Source organism: Tinamus guttatus, unplaced genomic scaffold (assembly GCF_059628265.1).
Source record: "Tinamus guttatus ecotype Peru unplaced genomic scaffold, ASM5962826v1 Tinamus_guttatus_pri_ptg000242l, whole genome shotgun sequence".
Lineage (NCBI taxonomy): Eukaryota > Metazoa > Chordata > Aves > Tinamiformes > Tinamidae > Tinamus > Tinamus guttatus.
The window spans coordinates 4,752,336-4,773,629 of record NW_028288776.1 but is presented as its reverse complement, the minus strand read 5'-3'; the positions used below and the strand labels follow the sequence as shown (position 1 = coordinate 4,773,629).

General features: G+C 38.7%; 1 protein-coding gene across 1 annotated transcript in view; it reads left to right on the top strand.

Moving 5' to 3' along the window:
- AK5 (adenylate kinase 5) overlaps nucleotides 1-21,294 on the top strand; it is a 75,365-nt gene that overhangs the window by 53,559 nt on the left and 512 nt on the right. The window contains exons 9-13 of the mRNA XM_088526087.1: nucleotides 5,954-5,996; nucleotides 7,059-7,103; nucleotides 13,626-13,789; nucleotides 14,744-14,860; nucleotides 16,806-16,991. Of these exons, the coding sequence (XP_088382213.1) occupies nucleotides 5,954-5,996; nucleotides 7,059-7,103; nucleotides 13,626-13,789; nucleotides 14,744-14,860; nucleotides 16,806-16,991 (555 nt within the window). The remainder of the gene's footprint in view (nucleotides 1-5,953; nucleotides 5,997-7,058; nucleotides 7,104-13,625; nucleotides 13,790-14,743; nucleotides 14,861-16,805; nucleotides 16,992-21,294) is intronic.

Here is a 21,294-nt window from a genome sequence, read left to right as displayed (position 1 = left end):
GAATTTCTACCACGCTGCGTAAATACTACGCACAGAGAAGAGGAATACCAGCTGAAAATATAGTAATTACTTCTGTGGAGAAACTCCGAGATATTGGGTATATTTTATAACAGTAGATTACTGATCCATAGCTCCGAATTGTATGTGACAGTATTTGGGAATGGACAACAGACAATAACTATGCATGGAAATGTGGAATAGCTTACGTTTCTGTCATAGGTATTTAGGCAGTCTTGCAGTGAGTCCAAAATATTATTCAGAACTAGAGTTTCTTCAAATCACAACAATGTTAAAAAACAAAAAAATAAAATAAAATACTTCCACAGACATCAGTTCCTCAAATCTGATATAATGCTGATCAATCTAGTCCAGCCTTTTAATCCAATATAAAAACTGCAAATGAAATGTCCAATTTACCAGAAGGCTTCTGTGCTGCTCTGGTCATGCAAAAAGCTGCTACCCTGTTGACAAGGGTATTCTTATTGCATCTCTTGATAAGCAAAATGGCCCTTAGAGGACAATTGGATGGTCCTTAAGAGGACATTTTTTTTTTCCTCTGGCATGATAATGTCTTTAAATCAATATGAATAAGATTTGCTTTGATTTCTTGCTTAGTAATCATATGTGTATTTTTAGCCATTAAAAGGCTACAGAAGTTAGCAGAAAACCTAAACCCCTCCACTACAAAGAGATGGTAATTTTCCCCCTCTCAACACTATTTGATTACTATACTCAGAGAGTACTATAAGTACTCTCATGTATACTATTAAGAGACAAAAGAGAAAAATCTCAAGAAAACCCCAACCAACAAACCAAAAACCCTTTCATATGCTTATGAGTCAGATATACATGATCTTGGTTTATAGGTGTTTAAAACAACTTATTTTCCATCTCTGTATTGCTATTGATTTGTGCTCTTTCGAGAACTGACAATAAGATTTAATTTGAAAAAAGATATGGACTCTTGTCTTTGCTAGAAGCCCTAGTAAAAGGGAACCATAGGCATCTATATAATCTATTAGTGTTTTGTGCTGCAATTACAAAATTATTTTTTTAAACATGACTTGCACTCCAGATACTAGGCTCTCCAAACAAACAGTCATCATAAATAGTGCTACCCAGCCCTCATCTTAATTACAGTTAGTCCCTTCTGACACCAGTATTTCCACTGTGCCGAGTGGTATGAACTGCTTAAGAAGATATGCCTGCTGGGAAAAGAAAAGCCTTGATGTCTAAATGCACTCGTTTATTCCTTGTGACTTCGCTTACTTGCACATGTTCATTAGCTCCGGACCAGGGCAGAGCGCTTTCCAGGGGCACACTTCAACACTCAGCTTGCAGAAAGCGGCACAGCCTCAAAAAATGATTTGAATCATAGATCAAATTTAATGGCAAGCAACTGCATGGTTCATAAAATCCTTTCCCGGGGACCATTGTCCTACATAAAACCTGCAACTAGCGCAGTGCATCTCATCAAAACCAAACATTCACTCAGTGAGAGGACACTGACAAATTCCACAGATAAGATTTGACAAGCCACAGTATTTTCATTCTGATATTGAACTTTGCGTGGTGATCTTGCTTGGGGCCTTTACATCTCACAGGCTGAATGAAAGCATAGTGCATGTGCAGGGGTTAAGTGATTAATCACTCACTGATTATGTTTTTATACGTAGTTTTATAACTATATCTGTAATCTGAAAAACTATTCTCTATGATTAGAGATATGCCTGTTTAATCCAGTTGTAAACACACTGGGCTATGCTTAAGCAGACAAATTACATATACCTAAATGATACCTAATACTTAACGGACGTCTCAAACTGCTTTTTGATTTCCTAGACTATTTTTATTCAATGGAAATTTTATGTCATTGACAACTAAAGTAAAGTTATTTTAAGGGTACAAGGTAAAGAAGCATTATCTGCAAACATTTGAGATTTAATGTAATACTACTTAATTAAGGAATAAGAATTCAAAGTAAACATAATACAAGCTAAAAAAAATGAAACTGGAAATCTAAGTCTTAAACCTGGTTCAGTTTCTATAGAAATGATTTCTCTGGGAGAAGTCGCCTTTCCTCTCTGATAAAATAGCAAGAATGCCCTTGTCTCTATTCCCAGAAGTTCTTCGTAGAAATAAAATGTTAGAGTTGTACTAGTGTTCTGCATAGCTCAGAACAGAAAAGAGATAAATACACTAGTACAGCATCCCAAGAAAGCAACGATTCTAGACCTGTGTCTGCATCAAAGGAGATGAGGAGATCGCTATGGTTAAACTATGTAGTCAGTTCTTGCCCCACCTTCCAATGTATGAATCGTGTCATTCCCTATTAGTTGCATTTTCATATGTTGCATTTTTTAAAAAATTAAACATTAAGTTAAATTGTCAGCAGATAGTTTCTTGGCAGAGTCTTCATTTAAATAATTTATCTCTGACACATTCCTTTGAATATTTACATTCTCAAATTCAACTTGAAATCTGAACATAATTTTAAGCAACAATCATGCTGCATTTTTAATTCAGTCTCATTTGGTCCTCTGGTGAGGAATTCAGTCTGTAGAGGAAAGGAATAAAGGGAAAAAAGGATATGATTTTCTAAAACAAAGGAAATAAGCATTAGAATGCAGAAGCAGCCTGTATTCACTTTTATTCTCTTAGTCTGCTGTAGATCTTCAATTATATTGAAGTGCATTGATATTGCTGAAGCACTGAATGATCTTATTTTTTTCCTTAAGCACTTCACAAATATGGTTAAAGATATTTTTCCCTCCTTTTACAAAGTTGTCAAAGTCAAAGGCATACAAGAGTGCTCCTGAAGAAATAATGTGCTTTTTCTCCCCCCTTAATTGTCAAATGTTACCTTAGACATGGTATTTAAATTAAGTGACATTTTTGCACAGCTTAATTGAATTTCAGTTTCTAATCAAAATGTTGCTTGACACCAAGCAAGAAAGAAGAAATGACTCAGGTAAACAAATGAATCTGGTAAACAAAAAGTGATTCATCTACCTTTTGCAAACCTAACATGTAAAGTTCAGAAGTTGAAAATCTGAATTAAAAAAAGCAGACACTTTTAACAGTCATTTTAGTAAAATATTCAACAGCAACAAGCTAATAAGAGAGTTTTATTGTACCATTACAAAAAAAACAAAACAAACATTAAAAACAAGGATGCAAGTGGGTAAGAGTTCTCCCTTCAGCAAGCAGCGTACATTCACATGACACTTGCAGTTAAATCCTGACAAAGATGTTCCCTCCATTAGATTAAAAAAAAAAACTGCTTTTTTAAATTTATATGACTTCTCCCAATTTATTACTAGCATAGGTCAAACATTAGAAGAATTTTGTATCATTTCCTTACGATATGCAGTGTTTTACCCTCAGTTTATCCCATTATGAGAACTGTTTCAGCACATTGTAGCAATTATAGGCAGTAAGTTAAACTCATTAGTCTATAAAGTACCCAGCACTAGTCAGTTATTTAGCAATAAGGAGTTAGTTAAGAAGTTAATCTATATTTTCCAATGATGACAGCAGCTATAAAGAATCTCTTCCTGTGTCATTCATGTGTGTTGCTTAGATTGGTTGGTTGGTTATACCATGAGCTATGCCCCACTAATTGATATGTTTGCAAACAATATTTGTACATCTGTTACCTGGCTTCAAAGGCAGCTGGAAGGCAGATGACCCACCTTTCTTCAGAGCCCAAGACCCATAAAATAAATATTGTCCTCACCCGGCTGTCAGCTCAGTGGAAACAGCTGTCCCCGGAAGGCAGCAGCTGTTCTGCTGCTGAAGCCCGTCCAGCTCTTCACCAGCTCAGCGGAGAAACTGGCTGGGCCTTGGGGGAGACGGGAGGAAAGCGAGGGGGAAAATGGTTCTTACTACAGTTTGCATAGAGAGTTGTGAAAACCAGGCACAAATGAATACATTAGCATCAAAACCAGGATCATTATAGTTCTTTTCTAGTTTACTCCTCCTAACTTCTCCTCACAGCTTCCCTAGAGTCCAGGATCTCTCATTATTGCTGGATTCTGTGCAAGCAAGTTTTGTAGAATGACTTAAATTCCCTGAAATATGATAAAACTTATTTTGGAAGATGCTTTCAGTGGGACAGTAGTGCCATTCACATGAAGCAATGTTCTTAAGTGGTTTTTAAAAAATGAAACATATCCGAAAATTCTGAAAAAAGAACTTTAGGCCTTAACTGCCTAAATGGCAGTTAAAAAGAACTCTAATAGCCTTTCATAATCTCATCCTTAGGTGAGCCTGATTGTGGCTTGCCAAATAAAAAAATGCAAATAGCTTATTTAGCTACACATCTCTATTTTTTACATGTTTAACTCCTAAAATGTTATAGCTGCTCCAGATGTAAACTTCCCCATATTATCACTTGCTGCTCTGAGCAGCCCACCAGGATTACTGATGCAATTTTATTCTTTGATTAAAGAGGATAACAGAGCATTATTTGAAAGGGTAGAAGTAATGCTGCTTTCATCTGAACATAATGTAGTTTTGTAAATGTGATCGTGATTTTTGAAAGAAACCTTGACTTAAACTTACATTTTGTTGCCTAAAGATACTTAGATTTGTAAACCTTCAAAGACACAATAAGAAACATAATCTAAAAGTCAGGCCTTTGCTATGTAACACATTTTGCAGGATCAAAAAGTCTATTATATTATGGCACTAAAAAAATAGAAAAAAGAAAAATAAATGCATACCCGTACATATGCAGGATTAAAAAAATATCACCTATGCTACAGGTGAAATAGTAGAGAAGAAATCATTCTCTCATTTTTGAATAACTCTTCTGCAAACTTTGCAAATTCAATTGTTTATTTTTTCAGTTAGAAGCCCTACTGCTACATGATAATAGGCTGAGAATTACAATGAATCAAAAATGAGTGTGTTCCATCCCATCCATGTAATGGTACTTCAGCCTGTAACCAAGAGTACTTGTCTTTCTGTGATAACAGGAACATAATGAGGAACCCGCAGACATAGAGCAAGAGCCTCACACATGAGAGCGGTCAGCAGTTAGCTGTGCTATTCAGCACTGCTGCTCATTTCACTTCAGCTATTCATGTAGCATCTATTCTGACCGTGACTAGTGCTGGCAGGATGCTCAAACAGGCTCCAAAGATCTAGAGTTTGGTAGCCATATGCTAGTACTGAGCATAATAACCTTATAGCACGCATGTATTACCCTCAATGCTCTTACATTAAAGTACTGATGATCTGAATGTTTTGACACTATGTAATTTTCTCTCTGCCCAGCATATGTAAATGTATTATTTATAAAAGAGCAAAGAATGTCTACTCTGACCCTCTTGCTGACCAGCATGCATAATTCTTAGTTTGCAACACTGTACAGTACATGACAAAGTAATTCTAAATGGCCAAGCATGAGGGGGACAAGGGAGGACAAATCAAGCACCCCATTTCCCTGGTGTAATCTCTTAAAAATTCAGCAGCCCTCATAACAAGTTGTAGCTTGCAATGAAATCTACATGTCAACAAATTCAGATTGATTTAGACCAAAGACTCCCTTCATCTTTCTATTGTAGTTCACAGCTAGAACACACTGTGATGTTACCTTTCCAGTGTTAAGGGTTTATTTTTCCACATTTACTTTGGAAGCAATTCAGTAAGGGCACTCATCACCTATATGATAGGCTAGGACCGTGCAGCTGGAAACTGAAACAGACGGAGCTGTTCCTCACGGTTATAGCGTGGCCCAGTTAATCATCTCATGTTATCTTGAGTTCTCCATTCTTATGTTCTGCAGAGTGAAACAGTATTAACAGTGTTCCTGTGTCACTGTTAACCCTATCTCAAGATATATTAAGCTTGAGAGGTTAGAAGATGGAGAAGACATACAAATAAAGATATAAGAAGAAATGCAAACTATGCAAAAAAGTCAATTTATCAATTGCTTAATTAACAGGAGGAAGACCAGTCAAGTTTTTCTTGTTATGAGAACACAGGAGGTAAGTTTCATTTTACTATAAATTTGTGTTTTATTTTTGAAAGCTTTGATTCTACTTACATGTGAATAATTACATAGAAGGAAATCTAGATTATTCATAGGGAAAAGATTGTGTCAAACTATATTTCATCATTTCAGGGCATATGAATAAATAGTCCTATACTGTGGATCCAAAATTATTAGAAAAATATTATTAGGCAGCATTAAATCTGAAAAGTGTTTTCCAAAATTGGTAAATATTGAAAAGACTGATGAAAGATTATAAGAAATTCTAGGAAAAAGGAACAACTTTTACTTCTAATTATATAGTGAAATTTTGCAGACATTTCTATGTGCAATAAGTAAATATATATATATATATTTACATATATGTAGTTAATGAATACATGTTGTAAGTGAGTAAGTCAAAACCATAATAAAATGCAAGCAGACATTGCAAGGTATCATTCAAGATTGGTATAACAATCAGGGCAATAACTGGAACTCAGAAGTTTTTTTTTTTTTTTTTTAAATATAATTTCAGTAAAAGGCAGAGCTTAAGTTAGCACAGTAGTTTAGGTGCTAAAGTGACAGTAAAACCTGGATTTTAGTTGAAATATAATATGCCCGAAAGTAAGACTAAGGTAAAATTTAAGACATCTCATATTTAATGCACTGAATATAAAATCTTAATGGAATGTGACCACACTTCTGTATCTATTTTAATTCAATTGTCTATTCAAAGATATAATTGCTCAGGAGACACATTATTACTTCAAGATGCATCTGCTTCTCATTTTTTATTGATGTTATTTATTTTTAAACTGGTGTGCTTATGCAAGGTCTAATTTTCAAGTAAAATCTTTTTATCACATCTGCAGTGACAACTACAAAGCTGCAACAAAAATAAGCTTGTGGATAACGGTTCCTTTTGAAATTCAGAGCATTAGCAGAAAGTAAGCCTAGTTTAAAGGAAAAGAAAAATTTCACACAGATGACTGTGGGAATATTATCCAACATGGTGGGAAAGGTAGACAAGATTAAAATGAGTAGCCATTATAACTGGATTTTATTCTCATTTTAGATTTTCCAGAAGATCTGAGGAAGTCAAATATCATTTTTGTAGTTGGTAAGTAGGAATCTAAATATAACTGCTCCAATTGAAAATCCAATTTCTGCTTTTGTATCAAGCAGAGATTTTCGGAATGACTTTACAATATTTCAAAGAGCAGTAGATTTCCTAGGGCCTAAGAAGAGATGCACAGACATGTACATATACATTTTGTGAGTTCTTTTCCCAAGAGAAAATGTGACTTCTGAAAATAAATGAACGGAAGCTTGGAGTTCATGAGACATTGAAAGAAATGTACCGAGATGCACGTTTATGTCTTGTACTTCTAACTCATCCTCCTATAGCAAATAGTAATATGCTCAATTTATTGAGAACCTATGTTCTATGTGATAGATTTGAAAAACTGAGTAGGATTTCTGAACAGTTCACTCTTGGCTTCTCTTAAAGTTATGTTTATGTTTCTACGAGCAGCTAGATTAAAAAAAAAAAACACTAAAAATGTCAAGAGGGTTAAAGAACCTCTAAACCATTTATTGTTTCTTCATTTTTAACAGGTGGATTTTAATTTCCAAATAGAAAATTTTATAGACCACCCATTAATCATTTTTCTAATACTCAAATCTTAATACTCAAAACTCACCTCTTCTGAATGTACTTTTGCTAATAAATCCATCTCAGATTTGTAATAAATGCTTTATAGGAGCATAAAAAAGTATATTTTTATCAAAAAACCCAGTTCCCTTGGAACACAGAACATGTTTCAATGCAAAACATTGTTTTCTGCAAAAATTGGGTTCTTGTCAAAAATAGAAGCTTTTAAAGGACAGAACAAACCCAAACCCACCTTTAAGTCACATGTGCAAAGCAAGGGTACATATTTCTAGATTTTGCTTTTTTGATTTGACCAAGGAATGGGAATTGCCTATCTGGCTGATAGATCTTGGTTTCTCTAGATCTAGGTAGTGAAGGTAAGCAGTGTTCCACAGGAACAGGTTTCTTGCTAGTGCTGATTCAGCAGCCATGAGCTCCTTTTCCTTACTGCCTTTTCAGGCAGTTAAGTCTGCCTGGATCAGTTTTGGATCCTTACGCATTCCAAGTTCAACAGCATACACACTAGCCAAAACCACGTCATTTGCCTAGGTAGCGAAGCAGCTTTTCATTATCTGCCAAGAGATGAAGGCTGATCTTTGCAAAACTCTTCTTCTGCTCCTTTTAAGGCTGTCCGAAACAGCAAAAGCTTGAAAAAGTAGTATCTCAAAGTTTTCTGTTTCAAGTGTGATAATAAATTCATTCATGACACAGATGTATTCATGAAAAAATAGTAAGATGGTAAAGAGGTTTTTGAAACTAGACATACAAGACTGTGCATTTGAAGAAATAGTTTACCAAGTAATTGACATAAATGCACCATCTGCCATAGCTGACAGGCAGAGACAGTGTTTATAAGAAAAGACCGAGGGGAAAAGCAGGCAGCTCCCACCCCTGCTCATTTCCCTTGAAGGTTCTCCAAGCAGCAATATAATTAGCAAAGATTTACATTAGAGCTAATATAAGAATTGGAATAACAATCAAAATGTATTAATTAAACAACAATATAAATATTTTATCCAGACAGGAAAGCAGCAGAGATAATTTAACCAGATTACTTAGGTAGCAGCATCATTTCCAGATATTTTAATATTTTAGTGCTATTGACATTTGAGCAAATATGACAAATGACTAATTCTGAAGAGCTTATTTCTTATTTTTACTTCTATAAATAATCCCAGTAATATTGAGAAAATTGCCAAACCAATTCTTTAGAAAAATCTCCACAATCCCAAGCTCTGACTTCTGAAACTGTGTTGTCCAGTTGCAATGCAGCATCTGCAAGCACTTTTCCATAACACAAGGATGGTAAGAATTAAAAAACAATGTCAAAAAAATGAAACATTTAAAAGTGTGTGTTGGGACTGCCTTGTAAATCCTGTTGTTGACAGTTTATGTAATTATTCACAATATTTGGCATATGATGAACTTTAAGATTTGGCAAATTCCAAAATTGAGACAGTCCAGTCTGCCTGCATCTACCGTTCTTATCTACTGCCTGTGTTTGCCTAAAGATCTACTTGGTTAATACTCCAGAAAGCAAAGCCAGTGCACGCACTGCTTCGCTTGTCCCTGTCCCTCCTTGCTCCCATGGCCATCCCAGCCACCTCTGAAATCTTTAATCCGTCTGCTTGTGATGTTGTGCTCTAAAGAAGAGCAGTCCATTTAAATCACCTCACAAACTCGTAGTTTTTTTGTAGTTTGGTAGGGTTTCAGTCCAGGAGGGAAAGCAGGGATGCAAGGAAATTGATTTCTTAACCTCAGATATTTCACTGATTTAATGCAGACTGCAGCGAAACATCCAAAAGTGCTGCCTGGGTGGTTGTCATGTCTCCCGCCCACCAAGACCACTCATTTTCTCCCCTGGAACTGCCCTCTGTGAGGCATTTGTGCAATGAATATTTAAATGGGGGAAGATGACAGACAACTTAAGTCAGCCTCGCTGCCAATAAGTTGTTTACCAGAAGTTCTCCTTACGCCGTTTCACAGGCAGCTGGATCAGCCCTCAGGAAGGGGTGCCCATGCCGAGGGAGGCATTTTGAGCCAGCCTTGCCTACAGGGTTATCAGCATGCACAACTGCATGCAACTTCTATATTCTGTCTAGCACTCTGCTTCCAGATGCATGCTCACTGTGTGCACCATAAAGCACAAAGGAACACGGAAAGCACCTGTTTCTCAAGAATAAGCTGAGTGATATGTCAGCAGTATGCCCATTTCCTGAATGCAACTTCATAATAAATTAAACTTCAAGTGCTAAGAATGCTAGAATTGTTAAGTGTAGTATAATGGGCACCCCAGAACTGCTGATAGTCAGACTCTGTGCACAAGCCTGTGAGCCAGGATTCACACTTTTGTTATTAGCAAAATGCATCCCAAAGCCAAGTAGAATTTTTGTTGTTATTGTTTTGGTTTCTTTTTTGATCATTGCAAATCCACCTTTTTGCTCTCTGCTCCAGCTTATTCTGCCTAAGAAACAGAAAATGCACAGAGTATGTTCTGCTTATCCTTTACTTTTGCATGGATTAAGGAGCTGTGCAGTCTGCTCCCCTGGGGTTGGCAGGGCCCACATAACCTGCCATGTAAAACCTCTCACTTGTTTAAAAACACACACACACACACCCCACCACCCACATACATGGATGGACAGGGTCACCTCCACATACTCATTTTGCACTCTCCTACAGGTCACTACAGATTCGTATTTTTCCTAGGAATTTTCTAGGCCTTTTTTTAAATCTTCATGAAAGTCAAAGAAGGTGATTATATCTGAAGGACAAGTTACCATCGTTCAGTTTGTTGCTGGTTAATGGGCGAGCTTTTTCCAAAGATATATGTAGGCAGAGAAAGAGACGATAGCATGCGCACAAAAAACGTCAGTGTTCTCAAAGAATGTAATGCCTGCACAACAAAAGCAGGGGAATATTTTCCTTCTAACAATTGTCCCATTATGGAAACCTAACTACTTTTTTCAAGGCTTCAAGTTTTTTCTATTTGAGAAAAAAAAAAAAAAAGTGTAATAAAATAGCAGCAAAGACTTCTTTACTAAAGATGTTTTTGCGCAAGCTTTTGTTAGGATAATGAACAAAAGCTTCTTCAAAGCTTCTTCAGTTTAATTATTTAGGTCTTTACTAACATCACATTTTTTAGAAAAGTACATAGATTTAATAACAAGACCCTCCAAAATGATGAAATACAAATTTTGCAATGGCACAAATTAATAATCAGCCTCCCTACTGCAGGGCTAACTTGCAGCTAAGGGTGCTTCTGCACTGGTCCTACGAGTCTACTCACTGAACAGGAAGGAAGTATCTAACTAGTAAGAAAATGCAGTTTCACATGCTCTCCCACCTAGGCAGCTCTTTATCAGTCACATTAAATACTAGCCTTCAGACTGAGATAAGGCATTAACTAAGACTCGAACTTTTAACACATAAATTAATACTGGCACAAGTGCCGAGTGCATGTTAAGTCCTGGGTACTACAGAGTCCCTTAGGAGCATTCAGGCTCTTCACAATTCTTGCTTAGCCTTTTTGGAAATCTCATTTGCTGATGAGAAAGAAAAAGATTTTGTGAAGTGGGTCATACATTTGCAAAGCTTTGCTGCACATTGAGTAAAACTAAATTAAAAGTAATGTCCATAAAGTCAGTAGTTTTAAGGCAAAAGTTACTGCTTTTCAGCACCTGTTATTCAATTATGTCTTTTCTTCTTTAAGAGGCTCACCATTCTCTTTTAAAATACTAACAGATAAATTTTCAGAAAAATTGATATGTCTCTATGACACATTTATCTGATTGGTTGCTAAACAGAATTTAAAAATTGTCCTTGTATTGTCATTTCTAAGAAGACATTAAGCTTTATTTAATATATGAAGGGTCACCACGGAATTTCTACTTTGGTGCTACATTCAAAAGATAAGCGATTATGTAAGTGGAGTAAAGGAACCTCGATAGCTGCATTTTCTTTCTGTACACACAAATAGGTAGGATGAAATTACTACTGTATGTTCCAGGCCAGAAAGCAGAGTGCATAAATCAAAACATGCACACTCAAACCTACTAATCCAGAATCCTAAAAGAATCCAGAAGTTGAGTTACTTGCCATTGAAGATATTAACACTCATTACATTTCATCTATTTCTATACATCTACCTCCACTCTTATTTATTGCTCATTTTCTTCCAATGGCTACAAAGGGTGTTTTTTTTTTTTTTTTTTTTAAATTGAAGCCGTAGAAAAACAACATGCAATTTACATAGAAAAGCCTTTTTTGGAAAAGAAAATGAGATTGTGACAAAAATGTTTCTGGCTAAAAAAATAGTGGCTCAAACGTGATTGTCACACCACACAATTATCTTTGTGAAATGGAAATAAGAGACTCAAGGTGACACTAGACAAAGCCTTTGTTTTTTTGCTTCTATCGTATGACCTATTTTCAGCTACAATGCTATAACTTCCCTGAAGGTTTTTGCTTGGCGCAATCCATTTCTTAACTGAATGCAAGTGTTGGAGGAAATTTCTAAATCAGAAGACATCGAGGCCAAATTCACTCTTATTCCTATACTCACTTACAGAAATATAAACAATAGAAAGAAAAATCATGTTATTCTGCATCACATTTTTAGCATCTTAAAGTCACCTAGTTGAGATATGCTTTCATATTTGCAAAGCCCAACAGTTAATAATTTGATTTAATTTGATTTTTGGGCATTGCTAAGGTATAATTATCTCCCACTGCGAGGCTTCTTCTGAACAGATACCTGAAGATGTAGAAATGCTGCTACAGAACTTGTCATTTCCCCCAAGTCCCATCACTTGGGCATCACCTACATGCCACCCAGACCTCCCACCACCTCCTGCGATGGCCACCCCTCACCTCTCCTCTTGCTGCTCCAGCAGTCTCCACCACACAAGGTTGATCGAGGAGAAAGAGCCTTCTCCAGCTCACAGGAACTGCCTACACCCATCAGTGCAGCAGCCTGCGGGGGCTGCTTGGGTCCATGGTACAGACAGGCAAACGTCAGGGGAAGATGAAATTCATGCAGCATTTTGAAGGGTTCGGGAAAGGCTGGCTCTGGTTCATGCCCATATACCAGGATCTGAGGACAACCCCAGGACAAGCACCTGTTTGCACTCAGGACATGGGACAGGACACAGCTGGGCAGGCAGGGCTGGTCACAGGTGCTGTCCCTCAGCCAGTGGAAAAACCTCTTGAGTAGCTTTGGCCCAGCTTGCCCTTGTGTCTCCCAGTGCTCTGAGCCCTGGTTCATGGGTGACTCTCTGGCTCCTGGCCCAGTATCAGCCAGGATGTGTGACAACGGGGGGTGGCACCTTCTTGGTGCGCTGGTCAGACACCGCCAAGCCGGTTCCGAGGGGCAGGGGGTTACGCTCTTGTGCTTTCCCTTGGTGTGCATAGAGAACAAGCCCAGTGCAGTGAGTTGTGTAATCAGCCCCTCCTCAGTACTGAGCAGCTCTGGGGCACGACTGTTGGGCAGCCTTCAAAGTGGTGACATGGGCGAGGGCTTTCCAGCTCCAAGGGAATGGGAACGAGGGCAGTAACTCTGATCTTTACCACAGCACAAAAGGTTACTGTGGTCTCGCTTGCTTCCTGCATAACACACACAACTTTCATCACCTTTGCCAGATTCCCTTCTGTAAAATGGACACAAAATATTTCCTTCACAAGGACAAAATTCGCTTCCCGGATAGCTGCTGTCTAATGACTTTCCTTTGCGTGGTAATTCTCTTTTAGGAGCAGATTCTCTTCTGCAAGAGCTTTTGCACTTTTGAGGCTTCTTTGACTTCATTTTTTTTGATTCTATAATGTGTGTGTCAGAATGGAAGTATATTGCCTGTTCCACTGTATTAAGTGTCTTTGCTAAAAAAATATATAATAGACAGTCAAATAATTTTACTTAGATTTTCTTAGTTGCTATAATTTGAGAAAAGGTCTATATATTTTTCTAATTCTAGATATTTTTCCCTCACAAAGGTGGCCCTGGCTCTGGCAAAAGTAGTCAATGTGAACAGTTAGCCAAGAAATATGGATTTACGCACCTGTCCACTGGTGACCTTCTCCAAAATGAGTTATCATCATTATCAGAGAGAAGTAAATTGATCAAAGACATCACGGAGTGTGGTGAACCAGTGCCTGGAGTAAGCTACAGCTTTATTTGAGGGTCCTAATTCTTAAATAAACCAGTAGGAGGTGGATTGTCCAAAAGAGTGGAATAAGTGTCTCCTGTTCAAGGAAACGGTCTGCAAGCTGAGGGAGAAATTTTCTCACTTCTGGATTTATGGCACATGCTTCCCCTTTCTATGCTGCTGGATTTCAATGTTTCAGATTCCTTTAAACAATATGGATTAATCACTGAGTAGAGTGAGACAGATGCTACACTGTGCACTGCAAAAATCACAGTCACAAGTGCAGGAAACAGAAACTTTATGTCCTTTTTATAGCTTCACATTCAGATTCAAAGCTAGTCCTCCTGGCAGCTCTTCTAATTTACAGGACCCGCAGTGATTCCCCGCAGAGCTGGTTGACATCCCAGTTTAATAGAGATTATGCAGAGAGAGACTGTTGTTCTCAGCTGAGCTTGACTTTTAAGACAAGTCCAAAGCCTGAATTCTTAGTGAGTCTTTAGCAAGCGCAAAGGGATCAGGGATGTTTTTATTAATGAAAGATAACAGGAAATGCTGGATTTTAACTGCTTTAATCACACACATTCCCTTATCACTTCCCGTTAAAAAGTATATCAGTGATATGCCAAAATACAATCAGATTGAAAAATGCTCCAGCATTGTCCAAAAGTTTGATAGGTATTAACATTCATTTTGAAAATGCAAAATATTCTCAGCCCTCTGAAGCCCAAGAGTTTGGGAACTCTTGGGTGGGTTGCAACACTAGGTCTTTATAGCATAGCTGCTCCCAAAAGGAAGAGGGGTTGTGTGTCCTGCAACCAAAGAAAAACACCTGCACCCACGGGACCTGCTTTCAGTGAAGCAGATTGGAGTAGTTCCCAAGGATGTAGGACTGAAGTCAGTGTAACAAAAAATAATCCCAATCTTTCTTATTAATTAACCAACTAACTGCCTTTCTTTTCAATGCAGGGTATTGTCCTAGAGCTCCTGAAGGAAGCTATGGTTTCCAGTTTAGGGGACACAAAAGGATTTCTGATTGATGGGTATCCCCGTGACCTGAAAGAAGCAGAAGAGTTTGAAAACAAGGTGACCATGTAGTAGTAATACTAAATATTACCCCTCCTGTTCTTGCGATGCTGCTTGGGTCTGCATCTTTCACAGACTGCAGGGGTGGCTTATAGGGTCAATCTGACAGCCAAAAGAACGGAGTTTTGCTGCTAATCACAGAGGCTTTGGCACCTTATCAATGTCGTGACTAGAGCTTGTGTCCTCACCTGCACAGGCTCTGTGATACCAGGAGAAGTAAAGGCTGATTCTAGCCAGATTTAATGCAAAGTGTGACCATTCTCAGTTAGTAGAAAGCCTCATTTTTTAGAATCAGTTTTTAATTCTAGTGAATTACCAGATCTCTTGACTGAGTTCTGTACTTCTCATCAAAAGCTCACGAAGCACTGTCTGATGTAGGTGTGTGAAGGTCTGTGTCATCATAGTTAATCTCTGACCATTGAGCAAGGTCTGCCGAAACTTACTGCTGCTTTGAAATGAGCAAAACAGAGATAACATTTTTGTGGTGAGTAACATGTGAGAAACCCATAAAAAGAGCATTTTGCAAGTGAGCGTGCTACAGTTCACAGAGTTATTGATTTCCTCAGTATGTGCTAAGACCTACTGAGAATTCTCAGCTGTCAGTTTCTTAACCGTCAGAAAATGCTCTAAATAAGTTCCAGGAATGAACTTGGCAGGGTTTATGAGAAAAGAATTGGTGAATTAGGAGGAAGTAGCTGACTGTTTATGCTACAGTATTACATTCCACAAATGTCCTATACAAGCTTAAAAGGTAATAAACCTTTAATGAATCATCTGTTTTCTCCTGAACCTGTAGTTACTTTATATAACTGATAACTCTGAAAGACTTGCACAGCTGATGGCATCAGAAGCTGGGCAAAGTATTGGGCAGTAGGAGTTAGTATGGAAGCCATTCACAGAAATATTGGTCTGTTAGTTCCTTTATTGAAGACTCAGACTATTAAAAAGACATTGGAGGTTTCATTCATTTTGTATAGAGGGAGGAACTATATCACACCTTTCCTGCCAGGTGTGCCACTTCATGTTACTCTGGCAGCAAAAGGTCCTGTAGTCCTGAGTTGACTTTGGCTTTTGGAGTAAAATACAAGGAACCAGAGTGATAGCTTTTAATGCCATTTCTGTTGTAAATCCCTGTTTCCACTTGAGCTTTCCCTGACTGAACTTGGCTCCAGGCTGCTCAGGAAGTCTGCAAAGTTTGGGGGGGTTTGTTTGTTTTTAATGAGTCGTTGGGTTAATGCTCCCCAGTTCCTTTTGAAGAGTGTTCAGAAGTTCTTCCTACATTATAAGTGGATAAAAAGACATTAAACTTTATGAGTTAATGGTTGCAAAATGCAAATGAATAATGCCCTGTATCCACATGATGCGCAAAAAAAGCATCGTAGTTGTTAACAAAGAGCTGTGCTACTCATATGACTTGAGGAAAGGCCCGGTTTAATTTGAACTTTAACAGTTCCTTGTATTTGCTCCTGAAGCTCTGTAAGCTCTGGTTTGACAGCCCCTGAATGAAAAATACACTTCTCACAGATTAAACAAGTGGAGGCAAAGGTTAGAAAAATAATTGTGTGAAGAGTTCCAACACTTCAATGTTGTTTGCAATCAAGCTCTTATCAAACAATAGCAAATAGTGAACAAATAGATGATCTTCAGACAAAAAGCCTTTTTTTTCCTATAATGTCTTCTTTTCTGTACCTGTACAGCACACTTAAGCATTAATATTGAACACTGGGATCACTAAGTGCTGCTACAATAAAAGGTGTTTTTTAATAAGCTTAATTTCTGTCTAGACAAATAAGGAAGTAATTTGTTACTAATTTACGTGATGACTCTTTTATTTTTAAATGACTCTCTTATTGTTTTTAAAGTTTTATAAACAAAACAGGATTCATAAACAAGACTAGATTATGGCAGGCCCATTGCTTGAATACTTAACTATTTTTCTTTGTAGATTGGGGAACCAAAACTCGTGTTCTGCCTGGACTGCTCTGCAGAAACCATGAGCAGTCGCCTTCTGATGAGACAGAGTGGGCACCACTTTGATAGTGCTGAAACTACCAAGGAAGGAATTGAGAGCTATTGCCAAGCAACAAAACCTGTGATTGCATACTACGAGATGAAGACACAGTTATGCAAGGTAAGCTACCTGATTGGTTGAACTACATCATTATTATCTACTTCTGCTTTATGGACAGTATTCAGAAACTACTGACATGTCACATGCAACCACCTGGGTTAGTTTCTGCACTTTCCAGTTTGTTCTAATTTTTCACTTTCTTAGTCTGTTTTATCTAGAACACAGATTGCAGAGACTGTTTGATACCGATGATATCAAAATATGCTATTCCTTTCAGCTGGTTGAGTAGCCTGAATTTGGTGACTTCTGAGTTCTACAATATAATCTGAACCACATATACCTTGTATCTGAAAAAAAAATGTATCTGAACATTCCCTAGGCTATATAGTATAGATTTTGAAAAGAAACTGTCTGTTTGCAGATGAGGATCTCTGAGATCTCAGGAAAAGCCCCAGCTAAAGCATCTATAGACATGTTTTATAAGTGAGGAAGAGAAGAAGGGTCAAAAGGGGCTCTAGTTGCTTTTCTCTGGAGAGTCTTTTGTGCTCAGTGGAGGGCCCGTGTGAGCTCCTATGCTGCTATTATTTGATTTCTCCATTTTAATTGCAGGTAGTGATAGGTAAAGTTTTGGATATCTTAAATACAGGAGAATAAGAGCACATGGCTATGTTGGTGTATGTTTAAACTGCCCTAACCAGCTGCCCTAACCAGCCTAACAGCTTTCAGTCCTGAAAGAGGCAGGAAGGCAGATGAAATATATAAAATTGAGTCCTGGACATAAAGCCAGCAGAGGATCTGGGACAGGAACTAAATGAGGAATTAAATGTCCCCCAGATGAGCATTCTGGGGGACAAAGTGGCTCTGTTGCTCTGCAAGAAGGTTTTTCTTTCGGCATTGGAAAGAGCATTAAGGAGGAGCTGATGGAAGGAGCCTGACAGAGACAGAAAGGCTCAGGTCTGCTGTAGCTTCCTCTGCAGTCATTAGGAGCTCTTCCCTGTGCTTTACTTGCACAGAAAATACAAAGGTACAGGGTGGTAACAGCAGTCCCAGTTTACTCAATGAGAATTTCATGATCTACACTCAATTTAGAGTTACAATGTATAGAAGCATTAATAAATAAGTAATATGAGATTTGGAATTGGACCATCTTCTGTTCTGCTGTTGTACGAAGAGTGACCTGGCCAGGCTGCCGCAAGAGCCAGGACTCGGTTTCGTTTCCCTTTGGACAAGCTCTCCTGCCCGCTGCGACGGAAGGTCTGTGACCCCGGCGGGAATGGTGGTGACCCGCGATTAGGAGCTGTGATGTGATGTGAGGCACGGGGATATGTTTATGAAGGAACTTCAACGGACAAAATGAAGGATGACAAAGTGTTTTCTTTGGCTTGCTTTTCTGCCTAGGCATTAAGCTTCCAAATTGCTTTCTGGAAGGCAAAGTAGTTGCATTAAACTACGATGCATTAAGTTTTTTCCAACTAAGAACTAAAAAAAAAACATGCTCTGGAGATGTAGTTTAATTTTCAATAATTTCTTTCCTAGTCAGTTACAGAACATCTACCTGTCACTAATGACAGCATGCAGATGCTTTCAACAAAGAACTCTTACTGGATATCCAAGGGCTAAAAACACTCTTTACAAAAATAAGACATGTAAGTTTCCTAATTCTGTGGAATTCAAATGATTTAGATGAATAAAATGAAAGGAAATATACTATGCTAATTGTAGGAAGCAGTAGATATTACTGCTTTTAAATGTGTTTCTCAATGATTTCAAAGACAGTTGGACATAAACGTGTTTTTGAATATTTATTAGGTACCTACTTGTGTTTTAACATGTCTAATTGTAAATATCTTTGAACTTATGGTCTTCTGTCTATTGAGAAAAAGGAGAGAAAAACACTGATTGCTTTTAATATCTGACTCATCTTTTAAGGCTTTTTAAAATTGACAGCATGTAGGAGTGTAATAAGTAATAAGAAAGAGTAATGCACTGGCAGTCAAGGAAGACAAGTGATCCCACCTAGTTAACATCAAAGTAGAAGATGTCTTAAATACAGGTTCCCTATTCAAACACTCATCTGAGGAAAGGGAACATGAAAGTAACAAGGCAGTTAGGCAGCCAGGGCCAGAGGATTTTCCAAAGACTTCCAAACTCTTCCCCTTTTCAGATCACACCATATGGAAACTTAGCCTACAACGTTTAACCAAGATGCTTTTCTATTTTTCAACTTCTAATAACAATAATTCTTCTGCTTTGTTTCCAAAATCACTTAAAGTCATGTGCTGAGCAAGCAGCAGTTATTAGCTTCTTGTCACACACATTTTCTGGAGCTGTCACGAAGCAAACGCGCTGCAAGCGGCATCGTGCCCCGAGCGAGCGCCCAGCCAGGCTCTCACATCTTCCTCCTCTCAGCCCTTGCCAGAATATTGGTGCCCCATTAGATTATTTTTTCCAGAAAAACATGTGTACTTCTCCCTTCAAAGAAGAGCTTATCAATGGTATTAGTAATAGTAGCTATATAATTTATTTCTCTCTTTTGAAAGGTTGTCAAAGAACAATTAACGCAGTAGGTGAGTACTTGAGGAACAAAGGAACAAGTGCGTCTTTGTCTCTGCCCTTGGCAGGTTATGATCAATTAGCTGGGACCCACGTAGAAAGGTACATCAGAAACATTAGCACAGGGCTATAGATAATTCATAGCTGTGAGCTCATGCCAAACATGAAAGGTATAGAAATCTGGGCAGCGTGTTTCCCTGGATTTCTAAACAGCTCTGTTCACTGCTCTGAGAGTCACATACTGCACTGCCGTTCTCGGAAAGGTTTTTAACCCTGTTATTTAAGGACAAAGATACAAATGTTCATGGCTACAGAGCTGACCTTGACGGGCCTTTTCGCAGGCTCTTCCAAGCAGTGCATTTCCCAGTCTGTTTTTCGGAAACCTGCAGGCTTCAGCTGCCCCTTTGCTCTGTGGCAGGATACATTCAGGGCTCTAAACCCAGAACCCTACAAGAAATGGAGATTTGATGAAAGAAAATGTATTTTGTTGAACCTAGTTTTAAAACAAGCATTATGTTATGACAGTCATTTTTCTTATTAACTCATTAATTTTTTTGCATTTGATTGCCTAAAGCCACACTGGAATTGTGAAATCAGTAGCACAGACTTTATCTAATCCTGCTTATACCAGAAGACAAAAGCCTCAAATAACCTTGAAAACCTTGATAAGAACCTTAATTCATGAGGTAGGCTATAATCTGAAAAGAGAAGCACAGGTTTCCCCTGTGGTACTGCGGAGTTTTACTGAATCACTGTGGTCCTAGCTGTGAGCTGTTGACACATTAAGTTGCTTTGTGAGTTGGACCTTTGCTATTTGGCAGGCCAGCGTGGGAAGCAGAAGGTGACGAGGGAACAAACTTGGCAGCATCTGCAGATGCCACCAAGAGCAGAGGCTTGGGAACGTGCTGCCGTGCCGGCCGGCTGTGCGGAGCAGCCGCCGGCTCCCGCGCAGGGCCCCGCTCCGAGCGACGCGGAGCGCGGGAGCTGCCCATGAGCCAGCACCACCTCTGGGCAGAATTTCATGCCCTATTGCCAAAAATGTAGTTTTTGGAGTTGGAAGCTCCTTTTCTTCTCCTGCAGGATAGAAGGGATGGCAGGAATATGATAATTAGGAATGTCCCCTTCAAACACTGCCACTGTCTGCACCCTAGTGAGTGCCTTGGATACAGCTACACAGCTCCAAAAACGTTTTTGGCAAAATTGGCCTGGGCGTAGTCAAAAATACGTGCAAATTGCATGATGTGAAGATATGAAAGAGGCAGCGCAGGGAAGCGAATATGCAGCTTCCTTTGGAGTAGCGAAATCTCAAAGCCCTCACCAGGCACCTGGCAGGAACTGAACCACCCAACTCATCCTGCTCTGTGTGCAGGGCCAGCACGGCTGCTCCTGGGAGGCTAAAGCTCTCCAGGAGCAACACGTAGGACATCCCACGGCCCGGTGCGGTGTCACGTTCTCTTAGTGCCTCACAGATGCGTTCCGGGCTGTGAGTGTTGTTCCTCACTGCCACAACGGAGCTACCAGCCTTCCTCAGGGAGGGGCAGGAGGTCACATGTTGAAATCCAGCTGTGGAAAACAGCTCGAACACCCCGGGAAGCCTCTGCTCAGAACGGAATCAGTAAATTAACAAGTCAATGCTATTCATCCCTCTGACGGAATGATACTGAAGTCACTGTTTTTAAGAGATTTTAAAAATCCTGGGAACTGTTCTGTGTATCAAAAATGTCATGTGATTTTTGTGCTTAAGAGCCCAAGCTCCACCATTCAGTTATTGTACTTCGCTCCAGACAACAGAGCCTTCGCCAGACCTTCT